This window comes from Erythrolamprus reginae, chromosome 1 (genome assembly GCF_031021105.1).
Source record: "Erythrolamprus reginae isolate rEryReg1 chromosome 1, rEryReg1.hap1, whole genome shotgun sequence".
In the NCBI taxonomy this organism is placed as follows: domain Eukaryota; kingdom Metazoa; phylum Chordata; class Lepidosauria; order Squamata; family Dipsadidae; genus Erythrolamprus; species Erythrolamprus reginae.
Window position 1 is genome coordinate 350,896,826 of NC_091950.1, and position 23,865 is coordinate 350,920,690.

Here is a 23,865-nt window from a genome sequence, read left to right on the forward strand (position 1 = left end):
AACCACACCCATGCAAGGGTGTTCCTGCTTAAATAGGATACAGCCAATCAGGTTGCAGAACAATTAGCAAACCCATGATTACATGCTAATTATGGCTTACAACAGCCTCTCCCATGGTTACAAACCATTTACTGGCATTGTGATATTACCTTTAGAAATAAACTTATTCTGACAGGAATTGCAATTACGTTCCGGTAAATTTAATTCAACATACCGCCCTGGCACAAACAACTGGCCTCATTTTGCAGTTTAGCTTTTATTTTATTTCACCAAGAGATGCACGCAAACTCAGTAAGTAATAATAATTTTAAAAACCCAGCAAAATAACCCGGGAGTTGACATTTCAAAGCATAGGCTCAAAAGGCCCAGGTACGTAAAGGGCATCCATTGCACACACAACGCCTCCCTTTCCACCAAGACCAATTCGAGACGGACGCTTTCATTATGGGATGAGCGAAGAAGCCCCACTGCCACCCCCTCTCAGGAAAACCGGAGGCGAAACCTGCTGCATGGACGTCTCCAGAGGCGGAGAGCCCTTGAGGGGGGGGGGGGGGGGAGAGCTCGCGGCGACTCCTTCGCGACGCCCATCGGATGCCCCTTTTTTCCTGTCATGAAACAACCTCGCCGAGGTGCCTAAAAGAAACGCTCAGGGCCGAGAGGGTTGTCCCTCTCGGCCCTGAGCGGCGAACCGATGTTAAACGGCCATGGCGACTTGCCCGCCTGCGCGCGCGGCCTTACGAGCGAGCGCGTGTGTGGAGGGGGGAACACCGAGGAAACTCCCCCCTCCCTTCCCCTCCCCCGTCCTTTCGCCACCAGACTTACCGGCTGGAGCGCTGGAGCACGACACCCCCTCCCCTCCTCCTTCGCCGGCCGTGGCGTTCAGCCGTCGCCGCGAGCACTGACGTCACCCGGGCAACGCCGGCGCTCGGCGCGCTGACGTCATGGTGACGATAACGAAAGCGAGGCTAACATAAAATTACAAATTTTATGGATAGGGAAATAACGAAAGCGAGGCTGACGCTATGAGATTACAAATTGTATGTGTGTGTGGGGGGGGTGCTCCCTTTTTTGGGGGGGGCGCTTGTACTGTCGGCGGGGTTCCACGCCGTGTTTAACCTATCTCCTCTTGAAAATATTTACTCCTTAAAAATCAATGGAGAAATTTTAAAAGCTGAAATTCAAGCCAGGCGGACGGGCAACCAGAGTGGGCGGTTAAAACATAAAATCTGTTTGAACTGCGACGAAAATTAAGAAAACGAAACTGACTCATTTCAGAGCAGTGTTTCCCAACTGGCTGAGGAATTTTGGGAGCTGAAGTCCAGATATCTCCAAGTTGCCAAGGTTGGGAAACACTGCACTAGAGTGGCTTCCGACCCCTGTCCTATTGTCTCATATATCTTCCCTTCTATCTCTTTATCTTTCTTCTGTTCTCTCATTGATTTATTTTATCCTATACTCTCTCTTCTATTCTTTCTCTAATTTTATTTCCTTGAAGGTGTCCTCTACTACCTTCATTGTGTATTGTGTATTGGACAAAATTAAATAATAAAATATTTCATTTTTTGTTAAATTAATCTGTATCTTATGCTATTGTTTTCAGAACCAGAGATTCATTTCAATATTATTATTTTTTGTTAAAACTAAGATGTAGCTTATGCTATCGATTTCGAACTTGTTTTTGGAAGTAGCCCATTGCTGCTAACAAAGATCAATTGCGCTTTCGTGTTTCGGGGAGACAACCCTCAAAAGGAGTTTCTTTCACGACATATAGAATAGTGGTCCAGAATAGCATGGAATTAAGAAAAAAAAATTCTTTCTGATCATCAGCTTTCTAGCTCCTTGCTTCCATCTATAATTTGCAATTTCCCTGCTAGTAAAAAGTAGACCGGATAAACCAAAATAAACTTTCCTCCTTGTAATATCCTATGCATTAAGCAAATTGGAATGGCGACTTTAAAATAATAATCCTTGAAAATGAAAATTACATAGTAGAACCTCACTGCATTTTTCATGCCATTAGGCAGTGAAAACAGCTTTTGTTTCATTGATGGTAGGGTTCAGAATGTAGCAACCAGTTTATAGGAGGAAAATCACACTTGCATTTACAAAAGATACTATTACTAACCTTTTTTCTTCTGTAGTCTCCAATTACGGTGGTAGCAATCTGCCAGATTATCAGTGTCAGATTAGACTGATTTTTTATTTACCTAGTTCCCAAAGATCTGAGATAGGCAGATGTTTGATGGTATTAAAGGTATTGTTGCAAGATTCAACATATTCCTTGTAAAGGTACTTTTTGCAAATGACTCGTGATTTTTTCAATGCCAATAGAGTTCAATGAGTGTTTTGGGATTGCAACCAAGGCACCAATTGCTATTGGTACTATCCTTGCTATTTTTGCCAGTCATTCTACTTCTATTTGCAGATCCTTGTATTTTATGATTATTTTTTGAAGAAAAATATAAAGATCAGTGCTGACCCCAGCACCTGCCTGGAAAGACCCTCAGTTTTCTTGGCAGGATTTCAGAAGTGATTTGTCATTGCCTGCTTCTGCTTCCTATGACTAGAGAAAGTGATTGGCCTAGTAATTGAGCATGCTTCATGCCTAAGGTGGTACTAGAACTCACAATCCCCATTTGTAGACTGATGCCTTAAAGATATATATTTATTTTGTAGTGTTTTAAGTTTTTCAAAATGTTTAATGATTTTTCCACATTTTAAAAAAGAAAAAACATTTCAATGATTTAATACAGATTTAAACCTGATATCTTGTATTTGTTAGAAACATAGAAACATAGAAGTCTGATGGCAGAAAAAGACCCCATGGTCCATCTAGTCTGCCCTTATACTATTTTCTGTATTTTATCTTAGGATGGATATACAGTATGTTTATCCCAGGCATGTTTAAATTCAGTTACTGTGGATTTATCTACCACGTCTGCTGGAAGTTTGTTCCAAGGATCTACTACTCTTTCAGTAAAATAATATTTTCTCATGTTGCTTTTGATCTTTCCCCCAACTAACCTCAGATTGTGTCCCCTTGTTCTTGTGTTCACTTTCCTATTAAAAACACTTCCCTCCTGGACCTTATTTAACCCTTTAATATATTTAAATGTTTCGATCATGTCCCCCCTTTTCCTTCTGTCCTCCAGACTATACAGATTGAGTTCATTAAGTCTTTCCTGATACGTTTTATACTTAAGACCTTCCACCATTCTTGTAGCCCGTCTTTGGACCCGTTCAATTTTGTCAATATCTTTTTGTAGGTGAGGTCTCCAGAACTGAACACAGTATTCCAAATGTGGTCTCACCAGCATTCTATATAGCGGGATCATAATCTCCCTCTTCCTGCTTGTTATACCTCTAGCTATGCAGCCAAGCATCCTACTTGCTTTCCCTACTGCCTGACTGCACTGTTCACCCATTTTGAGACTGTCAGAAATCACTACGCCTAAATCCTTTTCTTTTGAAGTATTTGCTAACACAGAACTGCCAATACAATAGTCAGATTGAGGATTCCTTTTCCCCAAGTGCATTATTTTACATTTGGAAACATTAAACTGCAGTTTCCATTGCTTTGACCATTTATCTAGTAAAGCTAAATCATTTACCATATTGCCGACGCCTCCAGGAATATCAACCCTATTGCACACTTTAGAGTCATCGGCAAATAGGCAAACCTTCCCTACCAGACCTTCCCCTATGTCACTCACAAACATATTAAAAAGAATAGGACCCAGAACAGACCCTTGTGGCACACCGCTTGTAACCTGACTCTGCTCAGAATACTCGCCATTCACAACAACCCTCTGGTGTCTATGCTTCAGCCAGCTGCAAATCCATTGAACTATCCAGGGATTAAGTCCAATCTTCACTAATTTATCTATCAGTTCTTTATGTGGAACCGTATCAAAGGCTTTGCTGAAGTCCAGGTAGGCAATATCCACGGCACCACCTTCATCCAACACCTTTGTGACATAGTCAAAGAAATCAATGAGATTAGTCTGACATGATTTGCCTTCAGTAAAGCCATGCTGATTTGGGTCCAATAATTTATTGTTTTTTAGGTGCTGATTTATCCTCTTTTTCAGTAGAGTCTCCATCATTTTAACGACAACTGATGTCAAGCTAACTGGCCTGTAGTTACCAGCTTCTTCTCTACTGCCCTTCTTGTGGATAGGCACAACACTTGCCATTCTCCAATCCTCAGGAACATCTGTTAACAAGGATTGGTTAAACAAATCAGTCAGGGGGGTAGCAATGACAGATCTGAGTTCTTTAAGAACTCTGGGGTGGATGCCATCTGGACCCATTGCCTTATTTATCTTTAATTGTTCAAGTTCTTCTAAGACATCGGCTTCTAAGATCACTGGAGCTGAATCCGTACAGTTGGAGGCAATGCTATATCCCTCTATAGTATTATTTTGTAAGGTGTCTTTTGAGAAAACTGAACAGAAGTAGCTATTGAAATGGTCAGCGATCTCCTTATTCCCATTAATGCATGTATTTTTCCCGGTACTAAGCTTCGTGATGCCGCAGTTTTTCTTCTTCTTATCACTAATATATCTGTTACATTTCTTATATCACCTCTTTATAGATACATATAATGTTACATATTTGTATATTCCTTTTGATACATCCATTCACATTTTATTCCTGTCTTTACTTTTGTTACCCATCCAATCGTACCAATTTTTCCAGATCTCATACTTTTGAGTTGCTAGTTCCCTTAATCTCCAGTGTTTTAGTGTTTTAGTTTTAATATTGTATGATGTATGCTGCCCAGTCACTTGTTGAGATGGGCAGCTGTAGAAATCAAATAAAACCACAAGTAATTCTCACTTAGTGACCCTAATTGGAACCAGCAACTCCATTGCTGAGCAAAGCAGATAAATGGGAAATCATTGACCACAATCATGATTTTCAACTAGCAAGAGACAAGACTAGTAAGTTTCATACCTTGTTTTCTGTCTGCCTAAACATTCTCACCTTTTCAACAGCTTGTATAGATAAAAGCAATGATTGTGCTGACAACTCAGCTGGGAACTGCTGACATGGTAGGCAAATATCTTAACAATACTCTCTTGAAATCTTTTCCTCTCCAATCGCTCCACTTGTGGGGAGGCAGACCAAGTAATTTGTTTCTTTTAAAAAAAAACCCATATTTTTAATTTTCATTGTCAGAAAAACTGAGAAATCTTTGCTGCAAGAACTGGTGTCCCCACCCCCAAATTGGAGTCAAAACCCCTCCCATCTCACAAACATCTCCCATTTCTCATGCATACTGAACAACTGTCGTGTTAGTAATATACAGCATGATCTGGTCACTAATCAAGTTTTTAATAAGGGAAGAATGAAAAAGAGAGAGAAAAAAGGGAGTTAAAAGTTCTCCACCTTGCAAATGTTTTACAGAATTACAAAATTACAAAACCAAGCAATTTCTATAGGCCAGCTATCCTTTTCCTGACTCCACATAGACAAGTGTGATGAGAAAGGGAGTTCAATAGAGTACTATATACTTCTGCACATCAAAAGCAATGTGTTGTACATTGCCAATGGGAAAGAATCAGGCAAAGGACAGATTGCCTATAGAAATAATTTGTTTTCCCCGTCCTCGCAGAGCAGAGATTGGAGGAAAAAAATCCATAAGAGTACTGTAAGCTATCTTTGTAAAGTGCCCGTAGTCAAGGCATTGGAGCAAGATTTGGCTTTGTGCATGCACAGGAAGCAAATCATGTGAGAAGATGCGAGAAGATGCACTGGTGCATGAGATTTCGGTGATTATTTTTTGCTTCTATGCATGCGCAGAAGCAAAAAATCACCAAAAATAATCGAAATCTCACATGCATCCTCTTGTGAGATTTTGCTTCCTGCGCATGCACAGAAGCCAAATCTCGCTCCAATGCACATGTGTGCCCGCCGGTCACCTGGAACTAACAGCTTACTCTCTTGCAATCCCTTCCTCTCCAATTTCTCTGCAGGGTGAGGGAGAAAAAAATACAGGACAGGCATAAGACAACATGGTCTGAGTGTAACCATAATCACTTGATTAAGGAATGCTATGAAGGTATTAAATGGTGGTAACTTGGCTTCTGTAAAATTATTTTTAAGCACCTTTGTAACTTCAAATTGCTGAGCACGTACTTGGTAAGAAGAATATCTGTATACTAAACTGGTTCAATGTAGTCTTCAAAACCAATACTGTTTTACTAACTTCATAGTTTTATTTTGCAAATAACCAACAGATCCTGAAATTATTTTTCATAGTGCCAAATATAAAGAAGCATAAACAAGATTCCACAAAGTTGAAGAGTCAGCTTCAGCGAGAGAATTAAAAAAGAGTACAACTTCACAATTTAGTATGCAAGTATTTAATATTTTCCATCTTCTTCCAGAAAAAAACACTCTTAAATTGCCATTTTGATATTTTGTTAACACTTCGAAATGATCCAAATACAGCAACCATAATTTACTGAACAGGAGTTAGGAGCAAGAATTAATCCGTATCATACAGAATTCACCAACCATAAAAAGCATTCTATAATGAACATATTTCCAGAAGAAAAATTTCACATTTGACTGCATTCAGGCACTACGGCAAAATAATATATATATTTTTAAAGTTGGCCCTATTTCACTTACACATGATTTGTACTACCCTATTTCCCCCAAATAAGACATCAATTTATAATAAGCTCAATCGTGCTTTTCAGTGCATGGCAATGAGGTAAAGCGCTTATTTCATGGTTCAAAAAAAATATAAGACATGGTCTAATTTTCAGGGAAACATGGGAATTGTGGTTCACCTTTAAAAAAAATCAGTTAATGAAGGTTTATTCTATCTCAAGAGATCCCTGCTTAGTAAAAACAGAAGTAAATTTCTAAAAAAACCAAGCTTTTTTAAAGTTTTTTTTTAATGTTAGATTTAGAAACTCAAACCTTTATAAAAATCTTAACAACACTGATTCTGAGAATGACCCATGGTAAACCATAGGTTTACATGCCCTAAAAGAAAAATAATAGAATATTCTGTCTTTAGATTGAGTAAGAAATTGCATGCAAGAGCCAAAATTGAGCTTCCCATCTCTTCTTGCACGCAAAAGGAAAAGAAAGGAATTTGATATCATTATACAGCTGCTCACTCCCTAATCTCCAATCTGAATGATTCTTCTGCTGTTTTACATTAAAAGTGTTCAACTTCACAACCAAATTAATAAATTAACTAGGGAGAAGAGAAACAGAATACAGGACCAGCTATTCTGTTTTTCCTGATTACATCAATTGTTTACCCTTAAAGATGTTACAATAGTTTCTTGTAACTAACAAGGCATTGTTGTTATTTCTAACCTAGACTAAAGTCACCATATAATTAGGGTTCAGGATTTCAATCCAGTAGCCATCAGGATCCTGAATAAAAGCTAGGCCTTTCATTTTACCTATAAAAGAGAAATATATAGTTTTAATAAATTGCAGTGCAATTCTCATTTTAAGTCTTTAAAGGTATTGTGTCCCAGGATAACGTTGTAGGATCCAATCTGGGTCCTGGTCACTAGAAGTTCCCTGAAGATGGGCTCCAGCATAAGTCCGAAAATTCAGAAGACAAAACCTATGGTCCCAGTGATGGATCCAGATTGGATCCTTCTTTACAACTTTCTCATATTATTTAATTAATTCATTAATTTATTTGGATTTATATGCCGCCCCTCTCTGAAGACTCGGGGCGGCTTACAACAAATTTTTAAAAAAACCAATACAATATAATCATCTAAATCCAATTAATTTAAAAAATAAGTGTACTCATCTATAAAACCCAGTATTGTTAAAAAAAAACCACATATACCCACTCACACAACAACCATATGTAACATTCATTGGCCAGGGGGCTAGAGTCTAATTGTCCCAAGCCTGGCGGCATAGATGAGTCTTAAGACTCTTGCAGAAGGCGAGGAGGGTGGAGGCAGTACGAATCTCCAGGGGAACTGATTCCAGCTGATAAGATAATACCATATCTTCCTCAATTTTTTTTCTTTTTCTAATGGCAAGGATTTTTATCATTTATTTGCAAAAAGCAAGGTGGAGATAGACAAATAGGTTGGATATACACATCATGCTACCCTACATATGTGTACAGTAGTCTCGGTTATCCGTCCTTAAGTAATCCAACACTCTGGATTATCCGACGTCGTGGCTGCTTGGAGGCGTGGCTGTAGGCATTTCTGTGCCCCCCCAGACACGCCCCCAAACATGACAGCCATGACGGGGAAGCAAGCTGGGAGGAAGAAAGTGAGCTAGAGAGAGAGAGAGATGGGGACAGAAGCCAGCAAGCTAGAGAGAGAGAGAGAGAGAGAGAGAAACAGGGACAGAAGCGGGCGATCGAGAGACAGCTGAGGAGGGAAGCAGTACATTAGAATCTGGATTATCCAACCTTTTAGCTATCCGACTGTCAGCCTGCCTATTTATGTCGAATAACCAAGACTTTACTGTATATATAATTTGACACGATTGATGTAATCACCAACTTGGACCAGAATACCTCCGAGACCGCCTCCTGCCGCATGAATCCCAGCGACCAATTAGGTCCCACAGAGTGGGCCTTCTCCGGGTCCCGTCAACTAAACAATGTCGGTTGGCGGGCCCCAGGGGAAGAGCCTTCTCTGTGGCGGCCCCGATTCTCTGGAACCAACTCCCCCTGGAGATTAGAACTGCCCCTACTCTCCCTGCCTTCCGTAAAGTTCTTAAAACCCACCTTTGCCGTCAGGCATGGGGGAACTGAAACATCTCCCCCGGGCATGTACAATTTATGTATGGTATGTTTGTTTGTGTGTGTGCTTGTTAGTATATTGGGGTTCTTTTTAAATTTTTTAAATATTTAAATTTATTTGGACTTGTTACGATTTGTTTATGCCTTGTTGTGAGCCGCCCCGAGTCCGCGGAGAGGGGCGGCATACAAATCTAAATAATAAATAAATAAACTAATCTCAATACTATGTAGAAAAAAAGGGTAATTATTGGTCCACAGCACACTCACCATCATCTGGTTTTTTCACAAATTTTACCCCCAGTTCTTCAAATCTTTTACAAGCTTTATTTACATCAGGAACAGCAATTCCAATGTGACCTAAAGAACAGCAGAATATTCAAAAACTGCTACATTTGCCAATATGTGAATAATTCCTTTGTTCATAAAGCATTGACATAAATTATCCATTTATTGAAAAACTGGAAATATAACCATTATTCTATAATACATACAGAAGAAATCTATTAATTGTAATCAAAGTTACCTACAATCTGATGTGATCCAGATTCATATCCTGTTTTTAAGGCTGCCCACGTTGTTGTTTGTCTTTTTAAGATTTCAATCTAAAGTATCCTGTCCATCTTTCTCCTTAGTACATTAAATTCTTAAAGCCAAGTACATATGGCTAATTTTTAATCATTTTCCCCTTCCTTTGTTTTTGTGAATTTCAGAACAACATAGTCACTTAGCCTCAAGGTGCCCGACTCATTCATTCCATCAATCTCCAAATTGGTCAGAATTAACCCAAACTCTTATCATCAGAGTTGTTGTATGTCTGCCAATTTAGTAATATGCTTTCAATATTTTTTTCACTGTGACATGCAATTTTGATTTTGCTGTTTTGTAATAGATATGCTGGTAAGCAAATGATGACAATAAAAACAAATACAGTATTGGATAATAAGGCATAATGTGGTTTTTGTTTGAAGTTCCTCCATTAGAACTGTAAATGTGGCTTCTCTGATAAATGAAGCCCAACCTAGAAGGAAATCTATGCTGCCATCAGATTGTGGAATTGAATACAACCGGATGCATTAAAGAGGGAAGAGCTCTAGAGCCAATGCTACCGTTTTATTTCATGCAAAAAAATTTCATCCCTGAAAAGATTTTTAAAAATGAAGCTGAAATGGTGTTTTTCTGCCATTTTAAAATAAACCTTTTCTTGGGGGGGGGGGGGGAGGAGGGAGGAATACACATATAATACATTTTGGCTTTTTTTTTTTCAAAACATACCAAATCCTCTGGGATCTGAATTGCCATTGTGATAAGCCTGATTCTCATCATTTTCAGTGCCCCAGTTGCTGAAAGAAAGGGGACAAATGCAACAAGTGGAGGACAAAATATATCGGTTAAACAGTTCCAGCACAAATTAGAGGCTAACTAAACTTAAAAAAAACAACATTTTGGCACATGATGGCTTGTTGCAGCTATTAACTTTTACTATCTTTTAACTACCCTTCCCAATTTTCTTAATGCTGTGCTACTGTGGCAGGCCAAAGCCTCAACTCCACATGATGGTTTTCAGCCTGATACATTTATGCTTAAAGAAACTAAAGAAAAGCCTAAACCAGGGATGAAATGCTCCAGATTTGGGCATGCCTGCCAGTTGTTGGAGAGCCGGTAGCGACAGCAGCGCAAGGCTTCATCCCGGTTGCCGCCATCTGGGATCTTTTACCCTTTGCACATGCACAGAACGCTTTGCAAATATTATAAAAAATACTTTAAGTGTGTCCTCGCTCTTCTATGTGATCCACAGTTTGCAAAAAAAATAAAATAATAACTCCTTATTCATTTCTCAGAATCTCCAGGTTTGAAAATTATACATTACATGAAAACCTGGGGACTGGGAAAAAACCCAACATGCAACAGTTACTATATTTGAGAGAATACACTCACTGTGTCAGTTCTATTGTGGCCTTCCTAGAAAAGGTCCATGCTATCCTTTCATTATTATCTTTTGGAATATCATTTTTATCTTCATAGGCCAAAAAGTAGAGGGAGAACTTCATAGAAGGAAAATCATATTTTTGAAGTAAACTGAGGAGGAAAAACATACAAATTATTTCATCTTAACCATGTAATGATTTGCTATCATTTGTTTTTCATGACTCTAAAGACACTGATTTCTTGAAGTAAAAAAATATACTAGGGAAGCAAAATTTAACACACCTCAGAGATCAATAAACTAATTTGGGCATAAGCTTCCAGAGAGACCTATATGGGTTTAAATTGAAGGCAATCAAATCTTTCAAAAAACAAAGTGATTCCCCCAACCCCACCAATTTCCTCATTAGGAATCAAGTCCCTTGAAGATCAGCTTTAAGACTGCTGTTGGTAATTTTTTTAATTGAAAAAAAATCAATTAAAAATAAACCAAAAGCATACAAAAAAGTTATATTGTTTTCTAACATAGATTAAATCCAGAAAGTTGCTTACTATGGCAATGTTGAAGAAAATACAATATTTTTGCTTATAAAAAACTTCCAATTTTCATTCAGAAAATATTTGGAGGAACATTTGTAAGGAACAACCTAACTTAACATACAGTTTGTTACTGTATGAAATTTATTACTGAATGAAATTGCTTCCAATCAGATAGTTATGAATTTACTTTACATTACATCTCCCAAATCCTTACTTAATATGTCAAACAGTTTTAATTCAGACTACATATAACAAGTATGCCAACCAAAAGCATTTGGTTTCTTGTTATTTCAGAGATTTTTTTTTAGTTATTGGTCTTAGAAAAATAAGTTTGTAGGGCGCACATTCCTTTTATCACATGCAGTAAATAAAACCTTGAAGGCTGCAGCATACTGAGGATTTCCACTCAAGAACACTATACTCCAATCTGCTGGCAGGGTGAGATGGGGAGGAACAACATTGTGTTTCAAACCTTGGAGAAAAGATTTCTTGGTTTTTTCTCTTTTGTGCCAATTTTCTCAAAGGCCTTCTACATAATTGGAACAGTTTAAAGCAGCTTAAAATATTACATTGGTGGAGGACTAGATCCAAGACTCTTGTTTTTAAATGGTTAAAATGCTAATGAAAACAAGTAAATTGTTTTTACTTACGTCATTCCAAGAATTCTAGTATAAAAATCCAGTGATTTTTTAGGATCTTTTATTCTAAGCATTGTCTGCTGCATAAGAAAGTCCTACCAAAAAAATACAACTTTGGTAAATCACAGGACTCAACAAAATAGAATATAGTTTCCCTAGGGACAAAAAATGGCCACGATTAAAATATTTGTTTTCACAACAGATTAACAGCACAATGCCACCTGGTCAGTACTTGCATGGTTTTAGCAGGATTCTGGTGGATGTTATTATTTAGATGCCTAGGATACTGAATAACAATCAAAGAAACATTGTTTTGAAAGGGAGCTTCCATTTCAAAATTTTTGCTTTTACCAAATTACATTATGGTAAATGATGACTGTTTAGGGCCCATTAAATACACACCTTGATAACTGGTTCAGTTTATACCTGTTCTAACTGACGCTGATACCTAGTTTGGCTAATGAAACGTCTTGCAAGAAAAGAAGCAAGCTAAGAGACCACCGAGGACTCCTCAGCCTGGAAAAGGCTGGCATATGAAGCAACAGCATTCCGGGAAGGATTTGATCCTTCGGCAGTCAAGACTCGAGGTCATTTTTTGGCTTGGTTAAGGACTCTGGCTTCTGCAACCCCCTGAACCCTGCGAGCTCTACTCGTTCTTTCGGCGGAGCGAAATCAAGAGTAGCCCCCTTTCTCCCCACTTCCCAGCAAGCTCTCGCTATTTCTTCAATAGCGGTTTCCTCCTCTTTTGCAAGTCACTCCTTTCCCTTTACCTTCGTGCTGGGATCGGGGTCCGCACAGGCGCTATAGGCTTCCTCATCGGTCAGACCGCTCATCTCGCCTTGCTCCGACATGCTGCGATCTAGGAGCCGTACAGAATCACGCCTAGACCGTCCTCTCCCTGACACGTAATTTAGAGGCGACGAGAGAGAGAAAAAAGAGGAGGCTCTCCAGCCAATAGACAAGGCATGCAAATCGGGCAAATCCGTTGTTCCTACAATTCCCAGCATTCTTTGCAGCAGAAGCGTATTTAATTGCATCCTCCTCCTCTGCATTCCCCAGGTCCTTTTAAAGAAAAAATGATTCATCCGCTATAACTGATGAGGAAACTAAATGTTACTGTGAACTCGCTATTGCAAGGGAGCGTTGACCTACGGCCCAGAAAATTAGAACAGTAGAAGAAAGAGCAACAAGAGCAAAAGCGACTGTATGATTTATACAGGAGTCGACCGCAGAGAACTGAAAGAAAAACAAAACAAAACAAAACCATGTATGTTAATTCTAGCAAAACTTTTTAAAACTCTATTTAATACCGTACATCCAATAAAGCTCAGTCAATTTGATTCACATAAATTTGAACCACATTCATGCTGTTCGAAAGCAAAGAACTGAGTAACAAACTTCACAGCTACAGGAGTCGTAATGGAAAATTTTAACTCGCTTGGTATTCTCTCAAAATCAAATTTTGTGAAATGTAACGGTAGCTGTGAAGCTTTGGTTTTCAAAGTCAGTGTTTATTATAGCAAATAAGGCATCTGGTAAGAAATAGTTGAACAGAACGCTGCCATTGAAGAAACTGTTATTAAAGCAATGCTCTCCAACTTAGTACATTGTCCAAATGCTTATTCAATAAAATATGAATTGGCTCAGTTAATGCAGCAATTTGTTCATTCATGCCTTCAAGTTAGACTTGACTTGCCAATTGTCTGGACCAGTCCCTGCAGTGTTCCTGGCAATATTTATAGAAGTAATTCGCAGCTTAGTAAATAATAAACAATCATTTATAAATTACACTCTTTGGTTTACCACCTTGGGGTAATTTTTTTGGATTAGTCTGGCAGACTGGAACAACAGAAAGCAGGGTTTAACGTTTTTCTGCAGGGCTTTTCAAAGTACTGTCCTGTTCCTTCTTTTCTCCAGGCTAAATAATTCTTCCAGTCATTCAGTTTAAACTTCTCTTACCTGATCCTTCTTGTGTACTTTTCTTCTGAATCATTCCAACTTCCCAGAAAAAAATCATGATGTTAAAAATGCCCAGAGGAAGGCAAAAGTCACTGACCACTGACCATCATTATAAAAAGCAACCTATACAGGGCTTCTGATCAAAGTTGCTTTGGAAGAGTGCATGTTTGCAACTCCTTGAAGCAGCTGGATCTGTAGTGCAATCTCGGGTGGTGGAGTTGCACTCCAGTGGTGGGTTGCTACCAGTAGGATAGGTAATTCCATTTCGGTAGCAGTCACCAGAGTATGCAATTTGCAATGCATGCAACTGCTCCGGTGCTAGTCTGTTGGGTGCCACCATCTTGTTTGGGGCTTTTTTGCTTCCTGAACATGCACAGAAGCAAAATCTCAGGAGGGGACACTCGCGCGTGTGAGATTTTGGCAAAATCACACTGGGATGCATGTACACACACGCAAGAATTTTAATGCTGCATGCATAGCGCAGCAGGTAAAAGCAATCCACCCCTATTGCACTCCTGCTCTCAGTGAAGCACATTTTTGCCTTTAATTAAGGTATTGCGTCATCTACATCTCAAAGATCTATTAGAATTATCTGTAAGATTATGAGAGACAAATATATATATATAAATGAAAACTTCAAAAGCCAATAATAATCAGCAACATCTGCATTGAGTAAAATGGATTAATAGTCTGAGTCAGGTTTACTGCAAATTTTTAACTTCTTTATGAGATAAACTTTCCAGAAGGCTCTGAAAAAGTTGCATAATAGCACAATACAGTGAAGGGAGTTAGCACCCACCCCTCTCCTAGAAAAATGAAATATCCTAGGAAATATTAAAAAATAAGAATATGTTTCCCTGGATGAGACGAAGCATGCTCCAAAGACAAAGCAGCTTCCTGCAGCTCCCTGCCCATTTCCCACCCATTTCAGTTCCAGAATGAATTAGCCCTCTACCACATGGCACCTGGAAAATTACCAGCACTCAGCAAACCTAGAAGACAGTCTAAAAGTTTAGCTAAGAATCCCGCCCCTAGTAGGGGTCTGACCACCAATCGGAGTGCATTGCATACACAGGAACAGGAAACTAAGAAATGGGGCCTAGCAGAGGTTATAAAACCAAGGGTCTCATCATCTTTTCCTCCCTTGGAAGCATGTGATCCACCTTTTCTGTTCAGGAGCTCATGCCATGTGCTCCTGTCCACCATTAAACCTTCTTTCCAAGCAACTTCCAGGAATCCAGTGTCTTTTTCCCACTTGAAACTGAACCCAGAAGGATATTCCTTATTACAACAGTAATTCAGAAATGCTACTAATCATGTTGTCATCCTTTACCAGGAATCAAAACACTAATCAAAACTGCAGCTTGATCAAGAGAGTCTAGATTTAAAGGGACTAGAAGGATATGCCAAGATATTGGCTGAGTCAATGCAGCACAGTAAGGTAATAAACTATGGTTTATAAATGGGAATGTTTGATTTACCACAGCATTCATTCCAGTTTATTTATTTAGTTAGTTAGTTAGTTATTCAATTTTTTTATGCTGCCCTTCTCCTTAGGCTCAGGGTGGCTTACAACATGTTAGCAATAGCACTTTTTAACAGAGCCAGCATATTTCTCCCACAATCCGGGTCCTCATTTTACCCATCTCTGAACGATGTAAGGCTAAGTCAACCTTGAGCTGATGATGAGATTTGAACCACTGACCTAGAGATCTACAGCTTTAGCAGCCTACGGTACTAAACTACCTGCTGCACCACCTTGGCCCCCAGTTGTGTTTATATAGAATGCATGCCCATGAGTCCTCAGAGAGGGGCGGCATACAAATCCAGTTAAATAAATAAATAAATGATTAAACATGATGTAGCTAAAGCAATGTTGAGATTAAAATGACACATTTACCAACAAACTATTTACTTTGAAGAAGTTATTTATTATATATTTATATGATGAATTTGTTCTCTTGCTGATTTGATTTGGTTCCTCACTATATAATCCAGATGATCATTTATTCATGATCAGACAAGAGGCAGGGATTCTCAGACTGAACTCTCATAACTCTCTCTAACACTAAAAAAGTGATTGACAGGCCTCTTTAAACACTATAGCTTCCAATTATGCTAAGGACAAGCTGGCTATTGCATTCACTAGGTTTTAAGTAGGACAAATGGGTTTACTGTTTTTCCAACACTGAAGAAATTAAACATGATAGCAGTGTTTTAAATTTAAAGCAGAAGTGAAATGTGAGACTTACTATTCAAAATAAAATTAATATTTCTGAGAACAGGAATTAAATAAAATGCTCAAGATTTTACAATATTTTTAAAATAAGTTAGAAACAAAGCTGAAATAAAATCTCCATACAGCGCAATAGTCCCCCCAAGAGTGAGTACAAAAATACAGTGGTTAGCAAGAAAAATATGCTGATTTCAAGTGTTCTTTTTCCTTTGCTCATCTTGTGAATATTTGCAAGTTGGAAAAGACAACACTCCAGGAATCAACTGTTTTAGCAACAGCACAGTACCTATGAGATATTCCTACTGCTGGGCAGTAATGCTGCATTTAGATTGATAGAGTCTGTGCTCAACTGCCAGTGCGGCCCTTGCACAGCTTAAAGGTTCCGTGTCCTTCCATTTTAAAGTCCCAGCTGAGTGATGGAAGCCTTTGGAAGCTTTTCTACAAATCCTTCCGCCCACCTTTATTAGACTTCATTTTCCTTTGATCTCAAGAGGGAAACAGCTTAACGCACAGTGGATGAAGTGAACCTCCTAGGGGTCTGTCCATTTCTTTGCATCTTTTGAACAAGATCAGTGAAGAAAGAATAAGAAAGTTGGTTCATTTAAACACAAGCTCATTGCCCTCTTATTCTACCAAGAGCCTGTTTTACAGCTCTTTAAAGATAGCAGTAATAATTATATAAATTAATGCTTGTAAGATTCCAGTGATTAATTTCCTATTTTCCAGTATATGAAGGATTATCTCATCTTAAACATTACAAGAGGGAAAAAACCCTATTTTAAATAGATTTTAAATAGATTTTATTTAAAACATATAATTGCTTATTTCTTTTCAGTGTTCTAATTTTGAAATAACTCAAATGATTAAATATAGAATAAATCAGCATTGGAGTAAGTCACAGTTTGCCAAGAGCAAAAAAACAAGTAATAGAAAATATTAAAAAATTAAAGGCATGATATTGAAGAGAAAAAAAGCTACTGAGGAAAGGACAAGATGATCAAGTATTAGGTCTGAACTGTTCATTTGAGGAAACTCTGGTAGATGTCTAGAAGTGGATTTGAAGAACCTAAGTTTAGATATAAGATATAATTATTTTGGAAGGGATACACACTTTAAGACGTTTGGTATTTTCTATTCTAAACTATCATTTTGCAACAATTACAAAAAGTCTTATTTATAAACCACAGGAATAAAAATGGAGAACGTAGCAGATAGTAATCCAGACCATGCTCCACCAGAGATTAATGAGCCTGGTCCTGGACCATCTGAGGATGAGCCTCTCTCAAAACTGAAAGATGTAGATTCGTCTGACCGCTCTCATTTGAAAGCTGCTCGTGGAGGCGGAGAATCTGCAACCCGTAGGATGTCTAAATTTCGCCGAAGTAACAGCGGAGTTCAGTCACTGCAGGAAACACTGAAAGAAAAACAGGTTTGTAATCATGATGCACATGGTAATAACTTTTAAACTCTCCAAAATTAGGCTTGATTCCTGCCTCTTGATCCAACTATTTAAAGCTCTTTGTTCTCAATTAATATTTTCTGCCTTATGTATTACTGTATAATTTGAGGCAGTCATTGTGGGCAAAAGTATAAATCTCATAAATTATTGCCATGACAATAACCCAGTGGTGAAATCCATTTTTTTACTACCAGTTCTGTGGGCGTGGCTTGGTGAGCATGGTGTAGCTTAGTGAGCGTGGTTTGGTGGGCATGACAGGGGAAGGATAGAGCAAAACCTAAATTCCCACTCTGCTCCAAGGGAAGGATACTGCAAAATCTATATTCACACTCTACTTCTGGGGAAGGATGTTGCAAAATCCTCATTCCCTTCACACTCCTGAGGAAGGATATTGCAAAAATCTCCATTCCCACCCCACTCTGGGGCCAGCCAAATGTGGTATTTGCTAGTTTGCAGAATTACTCAAAATTTCTGCTACCAGTTCTCCGAACTACTCAACATTTTTGCTATTGGTTCTACAGAACCTGCTGGATTTTATCCCGGCAACCAGTGAAGGGCTACCAAAATTTTTACTACCACACTGTGGCTTATGCAGGATGCCCTGCAGTTTTTTTCAACATCTTTCAGTACAAATTGGGGTGGAGCTCCATTTTCGGTACCCGTCTGTATCCCCTCCCATAGCCCACCCCTACCTGCAACAACCCTAATAACCTTAGCACAGTTAGGGTAATATGTTGTTTAATTCATGTGATTTGACTAACATCCAACTTGGAACTGGCCAAAATATTTATTTATTTTATTTTATTTATTAAATTTGAATGCCGCCGCTCTCCGTAGACTCGGGGTGGCTCACACCAGTAATAGAAAAACAATATACAATACAAATCTAATAATTAAAACTAAAAACCCATAATTTAAAAAACATGCACACAACATACCATGTATAAATTGTATAGGCCTGGGGAGATGTCTCAGTTCCCCCATGCCTGACGACAAAGGTGGGTTTTAAGGAGCTTACGAAAGGCGAGGAGGGTGGGGGCAATTCTGATCTCTGGGGGGAGTTGGTTCCAGAGAGTCAGGGCCGCCACAGAGAAGGCTCTTCCCCTGGGTCCCGCCAAACGACATTGTTTAGTCGACGGGACCCGGAGAAGGCCAACTCTGTGGGACCTAACTGGTTGCTGGGATTTGTGCGGCAGAAGGCGGTCCCGGAGATATTTAGAATATAATTAAGGGCAAAGCTATTATTCCTGAATCTAAAGGATTTTTATATAGTGGTCTATTAGATATTTGCAAGATGAACAGTATAGAGAATTGGAATTCATGAATGAGTTTAGGAAGGCATTTGTATTTTGTCAGATTGATAATTCATGGCAGTCATATTTTCAAGGACAGAGCAAGGAAGTTGGTTCAATGTAGTGACAACTGTGCGCCATATTTCTATTTACATTTTCCAAAGTACTGGAAAGCAAATGCCAGTTTAAAAATAATTGGGGATTTTATACCAGGGTTCTTAAGAGATAGAAATTTTTACTATCTGGGATAACTGATTCTGATGGAAACATATAGCAGCATCCATGATGGGGGTAGGGGAAGCATTGAGAGATAACAGAACGAGGAAGCATGTTCTACCATTGCAATGCAAACTCCACCCCTTTTCTATGTGTCATGACATCACACACACTTCCAGAAGCTCAGGGCCTACAGCCCAACACTACTTTTGTTATTCTGATGAAAGAACCATGTTCTGGGGCACCAATGCCTCTGCACTACTTCTTGAAACCAAGCCATTGGTTTCTTTTTTTTTTAAGGCCAGGAATTTTTTTCTCAGAACTGATGGAATATTTTTGTTATTCATCAGTTGAAAGATCACATTGTGATTTATAGTTTTGTATCTTTGAAAATAAATAACTTTTTATTGTAATACATTTTTTGTTTTACATTTCTCCCCCTCTTTTAAAAAAAATTGGTTCACCATTGATTTGTTATTGTTTTTAGGGCAAACATGTTCTTTTGAGGGTTAGTCCTAAAAGACTTATTTTAAAGTCAATTTCTGAAGTATGCAAAATATTTTGACTCACTAAATGCGAAAATAAATAAGGGCTCACTGTCTTGTCATTTTTATTAGTTCCATTATGAATTAACTAATAATTCAAGAATGAGCTTGCTTGCTTCCTCCCTCCCTCCCTCCCTCCCTTTTTTCCTGTAATATATTTTATTTCTTTTAAAACTGGTGTATTAGCTGAATAAATTCCAAAATATAGCATGATCAGTTGTAACTGCAACAACATAAAACATAAACTGTATACAGTGGTACCTCGAGATACGAGTTTAATTCGTTCCGGACCTGGGCTCTTAAGTCGAGCAGCTCTTATCTCAAACGACTTTTCCCCATAGGAATTAATGTAAATAATTTTAATTGGTTCCAGCCCTCAAAAAACTCACAAAGTTAGTCTAAATTATGCAGAAAGACATGTTTTTAATGAAGAAATGTACATGAACATATAAATGAATAATGAAGTTTCTTTCACTTAACTTGTAAACTTTCTTAAACTTTTAAATTTACATATGTTCAACTTCTCTGCCACCCAATCCTGTAGGACAGAGGTCCCCAACCCTTTTTGCACCAGGGACCGGCTTTAAGCGATCAAGAGAGGAATGGGTGAATGAATGGACGGAGGGTGGGAAGGAAGGAAGGAAAGAGGGAAGGGACAGGAACAGAGGAAGGAAGCAAGGAAACTTATGAAAGGGGAGAGTAAGAGAGGAATGAGTGAAGGGAGGGAGGGAGGGAAGAAGGTGGGAAGGAGAAAGAAAAGAAGAAATAGAGGAAGGGAAGGTAAAAGAGAGAAAGAAAAAGAGCAAGAAAGAAAGAAAGAAAGAAAGAAAGAAAGAAAGAAAGAAAGAAAGAAAGAAAGGGGGAAGGGACAGGAACAGAAGAAGGAAGCAAGGAAACTTATGAAAGGGGAGAGTAAGAGAGGAATGAGTGAAGGGAGGGAGGGAGGGAAGAAGGTGGGAAGGAGAAAGAAAAGAAGAAATAGAGGAAGGGAAGGTAAAAGAGAGAAAGAAAAAGAGCAAGAAAGAAAGCTGCAAGCACCCCCCCGAACCCCCCAGGCCGGCTGCAACCTTTTAAAACACGCGCGCCGCTTCGCAGCTGTCTCCTGAAGCCGAACGCAGAAGTTAGCGTTTGGCTTCAGGAGACAGCTCCTTGGCGCTTGTATCTCGAATTTGGGCTTGTAAGTAGAACAAAAATATCTCTCCCCTCCCAGCTCTTATCTCGAGTTGCTCTTAAGTAGAGCAGCTCTTATGTCGGGGTTCCACTGTAATATAGAGAGTTGATTTTTTTTTGTTTCAAATCAACATTTTGCATATTCATTTGTATTTCTAACAGCTTGAAGTAATGTGTATGTATTTCTATGTTTATGTTATTGTGTAAGTATTTAAGAATTCCTACCTTAAGAACTGTTTGGAAAATAACAGTTCTAGAGAAATAATAAAGAAAGACAAGAGAAACTGAAATAGGGATAAATTGGTTGAGCATTGCTCATTATTTAGTTTCATACCATTGAATATATTTGAAATATAAGTACCACAGAAACAATAAACAGTAAACATGCAACTATTACATGTTTTTCCCTCAATTTTTCCAACTAGGCACGATACAAAGAAGCAAGAGAAAGCAGAAAAATGAAGGTTAATTCTGCATATAAATATATCTTTGAAATTCTATCTGACAAACTTGGATTAGACATTGGAACAGTAGAAGAATTAATCCTGGATGGCCCAACAGTGAGTTTATTTTACATTTGTTTTACTAGGGACATTTTTATAACTTTGTTCATTCTGTTTTTTACCCTCTAATACTAATACATTGATAGCTAATATCATCATTCACAGTACAATCTATGCTGAGATTTTCAGCATCAGAGTCATCAAAATGTAAGGAATTTATGATTAAATTCAATGTGTAAATCCAAATAACCATCAAAATAACTTATATATGAACAACTTACAAGTTGATTTTTGTTCTAATCAAATGTGCATGCTGTTATAACCAGGGTATTTGTATCTGTACTCTATATTATAACTTTTTAGTCTGGTTATATGAACACAATATTGAATGAAAGGCAGGGATATTCAGATAATTAGACCAAAAAGTCACTATATATATATACAGTACATACATACATACATACATACATACATACATACATACATACATACATGCATACATGCATACATACTAAATTATTCGTAAGTCTACTTAAGACTCACTTATACCGCCAGGCATGAGGGAGTTGAGATACCTTTCCCCCAGGCTTTTTTATACTTTGTTTTATGTTTGGTATGAATGTACTGTTTGGTTTTTTAAATAATGATAGGGTTTTATATGTTTTTAATATTAGATTTGTTCCATTACTATTTTGTTTTTTATTACTGCTGTGAGCCGCCCCGAGTCTTCGGAGAGAGGCGGCATACAAATCTAATAAATAATAATAAATAATAATAATAATAATAATAATAATAATAATAATACAGTGGTGGGCTACGAGCCGGAACGCTAAATTGCGCTCGTCGCCGCGGCTTGTAAGTGCTTGCGGAGCCAGGGTGATTTTGCTTCTTCACCTGTGGATGTAGCAAAATTGCACATGGAGTCGCAGGTGCGCCTGTGGTTTGACTTGCTTGGGAGCAAAAAAACCTCACTGAAACATAGGTGCACCTGTGGTTCCGTGCACGATTTTGCTACCTCCACAAGTTCAGAAGCAAAATCACGCTGGCCTCACAAGCACTCACAAGCCACGTCGGCGAATGCAATTTAGTGTTCTGGCTTGTAGCCCATCGCTGCATACATACATACATACATACGTACATATTTAGAAATCCAAACTTATTCTGATATAGCCATCCTATTATAGGAATATAAATATAATAAATGAATTAAATATAAATTAAATAAATCATGCACTCTTCTTTGATCATCATGTTATTTTTTTAAAAGTCATTATTCCAAGAATTAAATTCTAGGTTTTTCCTGTCCAAATAATGACTCTTTAATTTAATTTGAGGAAATAAAAGGCATATAGGATTTATTCATATAGCTGTTCTCAGGAGTTTAAGAATTGCTGGTCTTTGCCAGGTAGATCATTCCTTTGTTTTCTTCCTGATCAAGCTAGAAGGGAATCTTACACTTAACAACATAATGAAAACTGAAAACACCTTAAAGGCATTGTTTCCCTTTAATATTTGGCAATTAGTACTCCTTTAAGGATTTTTTAAAAGAAATCAATAATCTAGTGAATTTGTATCATATATTTCCCTTTTAACAGTTACAAGCATTTGATGGTTTTTTTGCCAAAGGAGGAAACAGAACACTGAAGTTTATCTATCAAGAGGGTGAAGCTCCTGGCATAGGTAAATATGAAAAGTGATTTTATCTACAACTTCAGAGAAAAGTACATTGTTTGGGTTTGAAGTATTAATAAAACACATACAAAAAAGAGTCAATCATGTAGAATAATAAAGAATGTATACCAACTGGATTTTATCACTGTTGTATTTTCTGCTGCCGGTTTGCTACATAGCATGGAACTATCTAATGATAATGATAATGTTATATTTTCTAAATGATGGCTTGGAAACTCATGTTCAGTATTAATTTTAGAGATGCCATGGAATAATTTAAATATAACCTTAATTATATGAGAGTATAGCATTAGTATAAGAGTTTTTCATGAATTTTTTCAAAGTTTTATATTCTATATTTTAGAAAGTATATATGTTGTTATTGCTCAGTAATATCAAGTAGGAGCAGTCAATTGTTTTGTAGCACATGATAAGTCAGCATAGGACAAATTTAAATTATAGATTGAGGTTAAGTACAACTTAATATGGACTAGCCAAGGACCTGCATGTTTTGATTGATTGACAAGTTGGCGTCAACTTTTAGCTGAGATTTTTGCATAAGAGAAGCTGTTCCCAACCTGATTCTTCATTTCTTCCAAAGGCACATGCACTGCTGCTGTACCTCTGTACTTCTTTTGCACAAACCAGTGTATTTATTACATAGCAGTGACTTGATGAAGAGATAGCTAGAAGTGACATATAGAGCCATATCAGAGGGCATGCGAGACATTGCCCTATGTCAGCTCCAGTGCGTATGTGCTTGCTGGCCAGCAGATTTTTGACTTGGGAAAGACTGTTTTGCCCTCTGTTCAGGGAAGCTTCCCATAAGCCCTGGAGTGCAAAAAAACCAATGAGCAAAACCGAAGTTTGTTTTGTTTTGTTTTGTTTTGTTTTATTTATTTATTTAGTTAGTTAGTTTTTTAGTTAATTAGTTAGTTAGTCCAATACACAA

At 38.0% G+C, this 23,865-nt stretch overlaps 3 protein-coding genes across 6 annotated transcripts in view; 1 reads left to right on the forward strand and 2 right to left on the reverse strand.

Moving 5' to 3' along the window:
- Positions 1-941, reverse strand: part of BTBD9 (BTB domain containing 9) — a 170,414-nt gene extending 169,473 nt beyond the window's left edge. For 2 of the 3 annotated variants that reach the window (XR_011557492.1, XM_070734261.1), the window contains exon 1: positions 823-910. The gene's annotated coding sequence lies outside the window, so the exon portion shown is untranslated. Of the gene's footprint in view, positions 1-822 lie in introns of all 3 variants that reach the window. The other variant, XM_070734259.1, reaches the window with a different exon arrangement.
- Positions 942-6,355: 5,414 nt separating this feature from the next.
- On the reverse strand, positions 6,356-13,903 carry GLO1 (glyoxalase I). Of its 2 annotated transcripts, XM_070734263.1 has the most exons (7): positions 13,822-13,903; positions 12,633-12,924; positions 11,875-11,957; positions 10,697-10,837; positions 10,034-10,101; positions 9,029-9,118; positions 6,356-7,436 (listed from the first exon to the last, which is right to left on the reverse strand). In XM_070734263.1, exons 2-7 carry the CDS (start codon positions 12,912-12,914, stop codon positions 7,348-7,350), a joined length of 753 nt encoding a protein of 250 aa, XP_070590364.1. In that variant the 5' UTR covers positions 12,915-12,924; positions 13,822-13,903; the 3' UTR covers positions 6,356-7,347. The 2 variants fall into 2 exon arrangements, with proteins under 2 accessions (XP_070590364.1, XP_070590363.1); XM_070734262.1 differs by lacking the exon at positions 13,822-13,903 and having other exon boundaries at positions 12,633-12,941.
- A 3,347-nt stretch (positions 13,904-17,250) lies between these two features.
- DNAH8 (dynein axonemal heavy chain 8) overlaps positions 17,251-23,865 on the forward strand; it is a 159,680-nt gene continuing 153,065 nt past the window's right edge. Inside the window, exons 1-3 of the mRNA XM_070727251.1 lie at positions 17,251-17,486; positions 21,165-21,299; positions 22,838-22,922. Of these exons, the coding sequence (XP_070583352.1) occupies positions 17,253-17,486; positions 21,165-21,299; positions 22,838-22,922 (454 nt within the window). The 5' untranslated portion in view covers positions 17,251-17,252. The remainder of the gene's footprint in view (positions 17,487-21,164; positions 21,300-22,837; positions 22,923-23,865) is intronic.